The sequence below is a fragment of the Sorex araneus genome, chromosome X, assembly GCF_027595985.1.
Source record: "Sorex araneus isolate mSorAra2 chromosome X, mSorAra2.pri, whole genome shotgun sequence".
Lineage (NCBI taxonomy): Eukaryota > Metazoa > Chordata > Mammalia > Eulipotyphla > Soricidae > Sorex > Sorex araneus.
Window position 1 is genome coordinate 258,217,848 of NC_073313.1, and position 12,237 is coordinate 258,230,084.

The window sequence follows — 12,237 nt, forward strand, 5'->3', positions numbered from 1 at the left end:
GGTCCTACTCGTGTGGCTCCAGCATTACTAGACAGTCTGGTTTTTCAAGGCTACCCATGATCTAAAATTCTGTGTTTTTGGATATATGTGTTGGTCATTTACTTGAACAGACATTAAAGACACAGGGTGTTGATAACTTTTTGAAAAAAAAAAAAACCAATAGCGATAGACACGCGTGTGTTGGACTCTGTCTGAGCAGCAAGGAAGGACTGGGGGGCGCTGGAACCGGGCAGGTGGTTTCAGTGACGTGGAGGCAGAGTGCTCTTAGTCACTACCCTCGGGGGTCGCAAGTCTGTCCCAATGTATAGGAACCGCTTTGGGGTGAAACTCATTACGGTAATCTAACGCTGCTACTTTTATGTCAAACAGGAATATTTGGCATCTAACCTGAGAAAAAATATTGATTCCATCCAGTGATTTCTGTAGAGGTTCTGTTTTCAGCTTTGAACAGGGAAGCCGTGAGCGATGGTGTCCCTGGAGCAGGGGAATAGGTGGTTGGGTCTGGTCATGAGGACTCTAGCTGGAAGTGGACACTGGGTGGGAGGCAAAGCAGAAGGTGTATCTTCTTGGCTTCTTGGGACTAGGACAGGGCAGCATCCTCCTCCTCCCTCTCTCTCTCTCCCTCCCTCCCTCCCTCCCTCCCTCTCTCTCCCTCCCACTTCCCTCCCTCCCTCCCTCTCTCTCCCTCCCACTTCCCTCCCTCCTTCTCTCTTCCTCCCTCCCTCTCTCCTTCCTCCCCTCCTTCCTTCCCTCCTTCATTCCCTCCTTCCTTCCTTCCTTCCTTCCTTCCTTCCTTCCTTCCTTCCTTCCTTCCTTCCTTCCTTCCTTCCTTCCTTCCTTCCTTCCTCCCTCCCTTCCTTCCTTCCTTCCTTCCTTCCTTCCTTCCTTCCTTCCTTCCTTCCTTCCTTCCTTCCTTCCCTCCTTCCCTCCCTCCCTTCTTTCCTTCCTTCCTCCCTCCTTTTCCTCCCTCCTTCCCTCCCTTTCCTTCCTGTCTTCCCTCACTTCCTTTCCTCCCTCCCCTCCCTCCCCTCACTTCCTTCCTTCCTTCCTCTCTCCCTCCTCTTTCTCTTCTTCCTTCCCTCCCTCCCTTCCTCCTTCCCTCCCTTTATCCCTCCCTCCCTTCTTCTTTCCTTCCTCCCTCCCTTTCTTCCCTCCTTTTCCTTACTCCTTCCCTCCCTTTCCTTCCTGTCTTCCCTCACTTCCTTTCCTCCCACCTTCCTTCCTTCCTTCCTTCCTTCCTTCCTTCCTTCCTTCCTTCCTTCCTTCCTTCCTTCCTTCCTTCCTTCCTTCCTTCCTTCCTCCCTCCCTCCCTCCCTCCCTTCCTTCCTTCCTTCCTTCCTTCCTTCCTTCCTTCCTTCCTTCCTTCCTTCCTTCCTTCCTTCCTTCCTTCCTTCCTTCCTTCCTTCCTTCCTCTCTCCTTCCTTCCCTCTCTTCCTTCCGTTCCTAAAGTAGAGCATTAGATTCCATATGATAAAAGAACAGTTACATGAGTCTTAATGGATTAGAAATTTCTGCGAAAATATCCCTCTATCACTTCTTTGTAACTTGTATTAAACACATGCTTCATCTGTCTCCGTGTGCTGACATGGGCAATGATCTTATAGAGCAGAAAGATGACTCAGCGACAGAGTCCTGCTTGGAGGCTGGGACTCCGAAATGAGTGCTGAAGGTGAATAAATGGTGTTGTTTCCCATCTTGCCTTCCACATTTGGAAGCAGCTCAGCTCAGTTGCATTGCTGCTGGTGTTGGCTACTGTGAGGAAGGTGGCTGGGCAGAAAGGTGGCATATGCCAGTGGTTCCCACTCCTGACTGAACATCACTCACAAGTTTGATTTTAAAAAATGAATTAGGGGGCCGGAGCGATAGCACAGTGGGTAGGGCGTTTGCTTTGCACGCAGCCGACCTGGGTTCGATCCCCGGCATCCCATATGGTCCCCCAAGCACTGCCAGGAGCAATTCCTGAGTGCAAAGCCAGGAGTAACCCCTGAGCATCGCTGGGTGTGACCCAAAAAGCAAAAAAAAAAAGAATCAGCCAAGATCATCTCATAGTATGACAGTAACAGGCAATCTATGAGTTGAGTTTGGGATTTTAATATAATAAAAAAACTGCATCTGAGAATATATATCCAACAAGGATGGTGGAAAAAGGGGTGTCTGTCTATCTGTCAGTCTGTGTGTTCTCATTACATTTACACCGGGACCCAGGCTGATGGAGGCTCCACCTCCCTGTGTCTCAAGATGCTTCATCAAAGGAAATAAAGGGATCCTTGTAAGGAAAGCTGCCATTACTGTTTATAGTTCAATGGTTAAAGTATGTCACAATGTCAAGTCTAACTTCATAAGAGGTGGAAAAGTACATTTCTACCCCCACAAATTGATAGACAGTAGAGGCAGAATATTTGTGAATGGCACTAATACTTATCAGCAGATTCTTGAGATTCTGACGTATTATACATTAACTAAATCATGCTACTCATCTCCTAGAATTTGAGGACCAATACAACCCTGGCCTCTCACATCTCAGAGGAGCATCACAGATGATACTTCAGTCCTTGCCCCTGACTTACTGATCAGACATGAAATGCAGGTTGGATCCCTTAGTACCAATCAATCTCCCGAGGACAAACAGGATCAACTGCTGAACATTTTGTGGGCAGTGTCCCCTGAATACTCCTGGGACAGGTTTCCCAAACAACCAGTGTGTTTTTTTGCTGTCAATGGCCATATGTAAGCAACAAGTTCTAGGAATAACTCACTTTTCAAGAGGGAACCAAATGCAAAGTAACCATATTTTTATTTCTATTAACAACAAAATACTTCCATAATTTCATGGCCCCTTGCTTTTCAAGAGCACATATATTACAAATAAGGGAATTCCACAAACTTTAAAGATTAGTATTTATCCACACTTTTGTACACATACACAAATATTTTAATATAATGGTATCTAAAATGTTATTCATATAATTTTAGCACTGTCATCAGTATTAACTAAAAAGGTCCTTTTAAGTTTGGTAAAAACCATATTTTTTTACAATATCCTATTTACACCTCAAATATGCTTAAATGTTACAAAAACATTCACTTTGACCTTTAAAATGCAAGTACCAGGAATTGGCTTGAACATAATGAAACCGATAGCAAAGTCGAGTTTACTTTGGAGCTCCACGTTGGTGAGAATTATACGGTAAATATTCATCTCGGGTTGATCAATGCTATTTAAAGAAAAAAAAACATAGAAATGTGCAAATCTGGGAGGCTGGCAAAATTCTCAAGCTTAGCGAGGTAAAAAAAATATATTAACACCATAAAAACTTCAAATAAATTAAATCTGGTTCTCTTCCCCACAGCGAGCTGCAGATCCAGAAAGTTCTCTGAGAACTGTGTGTGAGGCTGCAGAGCTGGCCTCAGACTTCGGCACTGGAAGAGATGGAGACGGTGGGCACAGTGGGGGCGGAGGTCGGCCGGCTAATGACTCGACTGCACGTTGGCTCCACTCCGTGTTTTGATGGGTCGTGCCGGCAGGTAATCTTCAGATAGGAGGAAACAGTCGTCAGGGAAAGAGAACTGTGTTCAGATCTTAAAACACACAACTGAAATGCACAGCAATATTTTCTCTTATTTCTCCCCAGGGGGAAATCTGTCGATTTGGAAAAGGAATTTATCAAAGTAACCCTGAAGGATTTTCCCAAGGTTGTGTGTTAGGCATTTTAGCAAATAAGTTTTATTGACTTATTCTGACTGTGTTTGGGGAATCACTCTCTGGTCCGCTGCATGAAAGGTAAGTGCTTTCAGCCTTGTTACTATCTTTTCTGCCCTTTGCACGATTTTAAAGTATCTTCACAATAGCCTTCCTTCATCAGATATAATAAATCGATACCTATTGGAACCAACCTCACATATGGTTCTGAGGATTCCAGAATTTGCTCTTATTCTAAACATTTATAATGGATATTGTACAACTCCAGCAGCAAAGGAAGCATCCAAACTTCATTTAAATGCCTGCATTGAGGGAAATATAAAAGTATGTATACATACTTTGATCTTATTTTGCTTTTGAAAATAATGTTAATATAAATTTCTTGTCAAATCTGCTCAAATAACAAGATTTAAACACAACCAGAACAATAGTAGAAGCCCAAACACCTTTTGAATGCGTTGGTGTTGAAGAAATTTCACAAATGCTTGCAGTTTCTAGTTCTGAGGATTCTACTAACTTCTCATAAAGCTTTAGCTCAATTGCTAGCCCTTTCCCCAGATAAAGTTGCTACTTCTGTCCCTAAAGAACAGGAGAGTGTCCAAATATTCTCTATTCCCCATAAATTATCCTTCTGAAAATGTCATGTTTTTGAATGAATTAGTAAATAATGTGTCCAAAGAGCATATGAAAGTCATGATTTTGCCCCTCCTGTGCTTTACATCATAGTAGAGATCTAGGGCCTGAGCCTTAGTACAGTGAGTAGCCTGTTTGCCTTGCATGAGACCCACTTGGATTCCATTCCTAACATCCCATCTGGTCCTTGGAGCTTCCCAGCAGTGATGCCTGAGCACAGAGCCAGGAATTAGCTCTGAGCACTGCCAGGTGTGGCCCCCAAACAAAAGCCAAATAAACAAAAATGAGCAAGGATCTGGTCCTTTCTTTGTAGTTTTCTTTCTTTCTTTCTTTTTTTTTTTGCTTTTTGGGTCACACCTGGAGATGCACAGGGGTTACTCCTGGCTCTGCAATCAGAAAATTACTCCTGGCGGTGCTCCGGGGACCATATGGGATGCTGGGAATCGAACCCGGGTCAGCCACGTGCAAGGCAAACGCCCTACCCACTGTACTATCACTCCAGCCCCTGTAGTTTGCATTTGAAACCTACTGTCTCCACTGACTTCACCAGGCTGTCGTCCTTCTAACTGGTGGAACAGACCCTAATTAAGCATCTGATATCAGTATATTCTGGAGATACTTAAATTTTTTTATAAATTATAAAATAGCGTTGTATTCTGACTGCCTCTAAAGGTAATTGTTACCTATTTGTTTCTTCAACAACTCAAGTCATATAACCTTAATTATCCTTTACACAGCCACATCCAATTGATCCTTTTTCATGTCCTTTCTTTTATGGATGGAAATTTCTTTCACTGAACGTGTTTTTGCGAAGGTGTTTCTAGATATTCTTGGAATGAATTGCATAATCAGTTGCATGTTAGTATTATATTCCTCCATTTTCATGTCCATTATAATTGTTTTAAAATTGTTTTATAATTGTTTTCAATGGTGTAATCTAAATTCATATGTGTACCTACTTCTAAATATGTACATGAGTGCATAAGTATTTGAGGGTTTTCATGCATTACACCTGATGGTAAATTCCTACATTACAGGGTCATGTTAAAATTTAATTTCATTTTCCTCCACTAGCGTTCAAACATGAACACTATAGTTAGTGGTATTTTCATTAAAGAAGTTTAGTACTCCCACAAGCAAGTTTTTTTTTTGCTTATTAATATGAGATGAAATAAATGCACACATTTCAAATACAATGAATTCTACAGAGCCCTATCAGTTGCTAGCTGTTTGTGATGGAAAAGTAAATTCCAGGAAATTATTCATTATCACCAACTCAAAATCACATACAGGATTATGATAGAAATAGTTTATTTTCCTATAACAAAACTTTCATTTTGTTATTGATAACTGACATGTATGATCGATAACGACCAACTAAATACTTTTCTTTTAGAATTTCTTCAACAGAGTTAGGAGCAAATAATTTGTCTAATCTTAGGTAGAAATGCGAATGGCCATATAATAACTTTTTTAAGAAACACATTTTCTTAAGCTATCAAGTATGTTGTGGTCACTGTCCCATGTAAAAGAACTTTAGTGACAAATAGACATAGAAACTCAGAGCCAGAAGACCTTTCCTTCAGATAGATCTGTTCTTTCACTGAAGAACAGGATCTGTAAACCTCACAGGTTCCAGCGTTCTTTTCTTTGCATCACTTTTCAGGAAGCATTGAATAAAATTTTCCTTCTCTCAGCAAAGCTTTCCTGGAAAGTTTTCTACCCCCCTTTAATACCTGGTCCTTGTTTTTTTTTTTTATAGATTTGTTTTAGCACTTGGGTATAGTCATTCTCTGTTTTGGATACAAATGAGCTCAAATAAGTTTTAGAAGTTGGTGGAGTATGAATTTTTCTTTGTAAAAGTCAAGTTGTTGACATTAATTTTAATTAGTAGGTACTTATTGTAACTGACCTACCTTGAAAAAGAAATTAAATTGTTCTAATTAAGCACGTGAAGAAGACTAGCCACCTAGGGAGATGTCTGGAGAAAATAAACAGCTAGGAAGAGATAGGTAGACCAAAAAGGCCACAAAGGACAGCGTAAACACCAGGAAAGAAAAACATACCACTTTTGCTCACAGTACTGAGGGAAATACTAGACACAGAAGAACAGAAGCTGTATAAACACGGACCGTGACAGAGCTGCCAGGAAAAAAAGAGAGAAAAACATTTCTTTTGGGTCCAAAGTTTCAAGGTCAGAGGCAATTTGCAATTGGAGACAAGTATTTTTCCTCTCTCTTTTCCAATTTTCAGACTCATTGTTGGTGCTTCCTGTTCCATACTCAGATTTATAGTTCCCCCACCATGCTATCAAGCCATCTCTCCTGAATATTTAATTCCCATCAGCCCTTAAAAATCCCAAACCAATACTTTTTCCACTAGCGGGGAGTGCCTCAGGAAGATGAATTCTCTTCTATATAAGTTAAGTACCCATATCTTTCTCTAGCTACTCTGGAGAATTTAAAATGTGGGTGGAAAGAGCTGAAAAAGAATTAAAAAGAAATATATATGAGAAATGCAATTAGAATAAAAGGTTTCAACGATAAGTTTTATGCTGATAGTGCTAGACCATTTGAAACTAATAACAAACAGCTACTAGGTTGTAAGGCACACTAGGGGGAGGAGATCAAGTTCTCCCATCCCCTCCATTATTCTATAAAGAACACATCTAAAACCTAGAGGGAGTCATAGTAGATGAGATATGCAGGTAGAGTGTGAGAGTGAACGGATGGTAGGAAATATCATCATCATTATCATCATCATCATCATCCCGTTGATCGTCAAATTTCTCGAGCGGTCTCAGTAACGTTTCCATTTGTTCTAGTCCTGAGATTTTAGCAGCCTCTCTTTACTTGTCCTTCCCAATGGTGCCTCATTGGAGGCTCTTTCAGGGTCAGGGGAATGAGACCCATCATTGTTACTGGTTTTGGCATATGAATACACCAAAGGGAGTTTGCCAGGCTCTCCCATGTATGCAGGGAACTGTGGGTAGGTAGGAAATATATATATATATGTATATATATACATATATATATATTTTAAAAAGGGCAGTGGAGCTGGAGCAATAGTACAGTGGACAGAGCGTTTGCTGTGCATGTGGCTGACCCGGGTTCAATCCCCGGCATCCCATATGGTTCCCCAACACTGCTAGGAGTGCAGAACAGAAGTAAGCCCTGAGCATCGCTGAGTGTGGCCCCAAAAGCAAATAAATAAACAAGTAAAATTTTTAAAAAGAGCAGTGTTTCACTTTCAGCCACTTGTTCTCAAGCACCTCAAAACACCGTGATTATTGAGTGTCCAAATTTTGTATAAAGTCCCATAGAACTTCCTAGAGATATGCCAGAAGCCATGACTGACAATCTTGTGGGGAGAAGGGATTGAGTTTGATCCCAATTCTACACATCCTCAAGAAGGCCCAACCTCTTTAGAGGGGGGTTTGATATTAAAAGACCATCTAGTTCTTAAACAAATAGAGTTGTGTAAACGAATGTGATCTCACCTAAAAATATAAAGTCATGGTCCCAGGCCTGGGTTCTCTGTGAAGATGGTGTAAAGACCCATAGCATCAAGGACTTGTGAACCATCACCCCAAAACCTGGAAATCATGAGGTCTTAGGGCTCAATGGAAATGCCACTCAATGTGTCTTATGGTCTAACAGGACCTTTATGTTCAAGAAAACCAACCGTTTGCATGGTTTGGATAAAATGTATGAAAACTGGGGAAAGTATCTAGGTCCTCTTTCTAAGGCTATTTCTCTAGCTTTATCTCTGCTTTGAGGCAAAGGGATAACGCTCTGTACAGAAGAAAAGATGCGTTTACAAAGGTGTAGTGATTTCAGCAGCAAGGAGAGAGACTCGGGATGGAGGTGAAATGGGTCTTTTCTCTGCATCCACAGCCTGGGCCACCCTAGCGAAGCCTCACCTGCTCATTCATGACTGCCGAGAGTTCACTGAGCATATCCTTGTAATGGGATCTCAGTTCTTCCTGATACTCCAACTGGTCTTCCTTGATGAGGCGTTCGTTCACATCCAGGGCCTGCCCGCAAGCATCTGCAAATTGCCTTTAGGGACAGCAACAAGTCAATCAATCAAACAAGCAGTCAGGTCAGCCACGAAAAGGGGCAACCCAGAGGCAAGCAGCTGATGCATGATGCTACCGGCAAGGACAATGGTCAGGTGGCTTCTGGAGAAGTCATGACTCCCCGAACGAAGGAACTCAGTGAATGACACATCCAGCACTGAAAGGCTTACCTGAAGATTTCCTTCAGAAGCTTGACTTGGTTGTCAGGGTACTTTTTCGCATTAGTCTCCTCTAGAAAAGCTCGTGCATAGGCCATTGGTCCAGCGTTAACCTATTGGGGAGAAAAGGAATGGCTTAAGAATGACCTAATGGCCTCCATGGCTCTTCTCCACAGCTGGAACAGCAGCAATGTAGCATCCTGATTTTTCTCACATTACCTTGAAATCAAGTGATTAATTTCAATTTTCTTCTCTTGGTTTTTGGGGCTATGCCTGGCAGTGCTCAGGGTTTACTCCTGGCTCTGTGTTGAAATTGAAGAGGAGGGCAGGTTAAGGGTTAAATTTTCCTTTGTTTGTTTGACTGCTTTGAAAGATGTTTTTGCGACCTACCGCTGGGCAGGAAACTGTCACTGAATGGGTCAACAAACTGCCCTAGGAACTGTAAGCAAACATTTGCAGGGAAACAGTTAACAGTCAACAAATGTTTAGATATGCAAATTAAGTGACCTATACGTGTGATCCCCTTTGATCTATAGGTGTGATTCCCTTTGATATGTGAGATTTTCTTTTCTCCCCCAAAAGGGTATAAAAACAGCTTGCTTTTTGAGTTTGGGGCCTTCTATGCCACGCTATTCCGGCACAGTTGAAGGTCCCAATATAGCTATATTGGCTTGAATAAACCCTGTGCGTTTGCAGAAAGAGTTGTCTTGGTTTTGTTCTTTTGTTTCTCCGAGCCTCCCCCAGGCAGAGATCTGCCACCTCTAACAAAATAACTGCTGGCAGGGCTCGGGGGAGCATATGGGGTTGCCAGGGAATGAACTCAGATCACTGCACGCAAGGCAAATATCTTATCCATTGTACTTTCTCCTTAGTCTCATTCAAATTTTTATTGATTGTCCTGAATTTGGTCAATCAGCTACCAAAGAATGAATCTGATTCATTCACTGCCATCCTCCTTAAACTTCACACAATGGTTCACCTTTCTTGCTGGCCACACACCTGCTTTAACTATTTTCTTCATACCTATGTAAACGAGACTCATTTTTTTTTTTCACTTTTTGGGTCACACTCAGCGGTGCACAGGGGTTACTCCTGGCTCATGCACTCAGGAATTACTCCTGGCAGTGCTCAGGGGACCATATGGGATGCTGGGAATTGAACCTGGGTTGACCACGTGCAAGGCAAACACCCTACCCGCTGTGCTATTGCCCCAGCCCCGAGTGTATGACCTTGAATAAGATGTTCCATGTGGTTAGCTATAGGATCAGGTTTTAGGTAGGAAGTTTGCCAGTATGAAAAGGGGAAAACTCCAGGGCAAGATTTATGGTTGTCAGGATCTAAAATTAGAGATGTAACAGACTGCTAAGAGCTGACAGAAACCCATTTTTCCTTAATATTGTGCCTGTTACATACCTATCTCATTTTCTTTCAAAATCCAGAACTGTGCCCTTAAAAGTGGTAAGTGTTCCTATCTACAAAGATTAACAACAAAAGTGTCATAATTTAGCAAGTTTGAACAGAGTAGCATGATGTGACCCCCACCTTATGAAAAAAAAAGAGGTTTTTCCTCAGGTGTTTGACATCAGAAGGTGCATTTTTACAAACAAAATTGTAAAGACTCAAAGGTGGAAGATGATACCACAAATAAACTGTGACTTGTACCCTTTGCAAAACAATCACCTTTTTTTTTCTCTTTAAATCAAGTCCCACCGGCCCCATGCATCACAGCACTGGGCTACACTCACCTTCACACTGACGCTTCCCTGCAGCTTGAGCTGCAGTCGGATCATGTCCACGTCCTCCATGGTGCAAAGCTGGTTGAGCTCAGACACTTTCTTGGACATCTCATCAATGGCCACTTCAATGGGATTCAGTTCTGTGCTTGATTGGCTGATGACTTGTATTCTCTTCTTCACGTAGGGGAACAAGTGGCTTGCTGCAGCCCAGCACCAGGAGAGTGGAAAGGGGTGAGCGTTAGTGATGATACACGATCCCACTCATGGATGGTGGATCTCACCTAGATGCACTTCTCAGGGCACATTCCATTCTGCATTTATTGGGTTTTGTTTTGGGGACACACCTGGTGGCGATGCTCGGGGCTTACTCCTGGTTCTGCACTCAGGAATCATTACTGGTCGGGTAGGCAGGACCAAATATGGTGCTAGGGACCAAACCCCAGTTGGCCATGAGCAAGGCAAGGCACCCTACCCACTGTACTATTTCTCTGACCCCAAATCCATGCTGCATTTTCTTTTGTGTGCATACAAGTTGCTTTTATGTTCCTTTTCAGTCCTTGGTGTTGGCCCCAACTACTTTCACCTGCTTTGCTCTTTGGCCCATTTCTGACCAACATGTCCTCATTCTCAGCACTGGACTGGGACATGTAGAGTCTGCAAACACTAAAGAGAAAACCTTTCGCACAAGTGGCAACTCAATGAAAAACAAAAACCCTACTGAACTCTCGGTAAAGAATGGTTAAATACAAATGAAATGGGCTATGTTATGTAATGGCTTAGCTCTGATTTTTCTTTTCCATTGAAACAATACTGGAAAAGTCCACTAGAGGCAAACTTTCTCATCGTTTGGAAGCCAACGCGATCCGGGATTTATTGCATAATCCAGGCCCATTCACCTTTCAAGACAACCTTCACTCTCATCTTTTCAGAGCACTTTCGCTTATTTTTCCCCTCCAGGTGCCTGGGGAGACTCTCCCCTGGGTTCCCACTTCATTTCTCAGGCTGTGCTCTCCGGAAAGATGGGCTTTATTTGGCTCTTCTCCTACCCGCCTGTGCGCAAGGACTATGTTTTAGTAATTTGAATTGCCAGAACAGTGCCCCACCGGCGCTTATTAAATGCTGGTTGATTCCATTAACAGGAGAACTTGCTCGGAGAACCAATCTAGAGAGGACCGGAGGATATTATCTTGTGCATTCCTCTCTCCTAGCAGGGACCTGAGTCCCAGAGGACTTTGGAATCTCACCCCAAAGCACACAAATAGAAAAAAAAAATCTGCTGTCTCAAAAGTAACTGTGGGTTACTGCTGTAACTGTGGGTGCCAGGAGAGAGGAAGCTGATTTCCTTTTTTTTCTTTTTTTTTGGGTCACACCCAGCAATGCACAGGGGTTACCTCCTGGATTTGCACTCAGGAATTACTCATGGCAGTGCTCAGGGGACCATATGGGATGCTGGGAACTGAACCCGGGTCGGCCGCGTGCAAGGCAAACTCCCTACCCGCTGTGCTATTGCTCCAGCCCCAGAAGTTGATTTCTTTCTTTCTTTCTTTCTTTCTTTCTTTCTTTCTTTCTTTCTTTCTTTCTTTCTTTCTTTCTTTCTTTCTTTCTTTCTTTCTTTCTTTCTTTCTTTCTTAAATTTTTTTTATTGAGTCACTATGTGGAAAGTTACAGTTTTCAGGTTTAAGTCTCAGTTATACAATGCTCGAACACCCATCCCTTCACCAGTGCACATATTCCACCACCAAGAATCACAGTATAGCTCCACCCCGTCCCCCCACACCCCTAGCCTCCCCCCACCCCTAGCCCCCCCTTGCCTGTGTAACTGATAAGTTTCACTTTACTTTCACTTTGATTGCATTCAATATTTTAACAAAACTCACTATTATTGTTTGGAGAGTCTCCCCCCTAAAGTCAGACCTGCTGAAAAGGAAG

The 12,237-nt window shown here is 42.6% G+C and overlaps 1 protein-coding gene across 9 annotated transcripts in view; it reads right to left on the reverse strand.

Moving 5' to 3' along the window:
* Positions 1–2,770: 2,770 nt before the first annotated feature.
* DOCK10 (dedicator of cytokinesis 10) overlaps positions 2,771–12,237 on the reverse strand; it is a 314,615-nt gene continuing 305,148 nt past the window's right edge. For 6 of the 9 annotated variants that reach the window (XM_055120250.1, XM_055120249.1, XM_055120251.1 and 3 more), the window contains 5 exons: positions 10,318–10,508; positions 8,585–8,685; positions 8,256–8,394; positions 6,400–6,475; positions 2,771–3,530 (listed from right to left, as the gene is read on the reverse strand). In XM_055120250.1, the coding sequence (XP_054976225.1) occupies positions 3,469–3,530; positions 6,400–6,475; positions 8,256–8,394; positions 8,585–8,685; positions 10,318–10,508 (569 nt within the window). In that variant the 3' untranslated portion in view covers positions 2,771–3,468. The remainder of the gene's footprint in view (positions 3,531–6,399; positions 6,476–8,255; positions 8,395–8,584; positions 8,686–10,317; positions 10,509–12,237) is intronic. The other 3 variants (XM_004610790.2, XM_055120247.1, XM_004610789.3) reach the window with 1 other exon arrangement.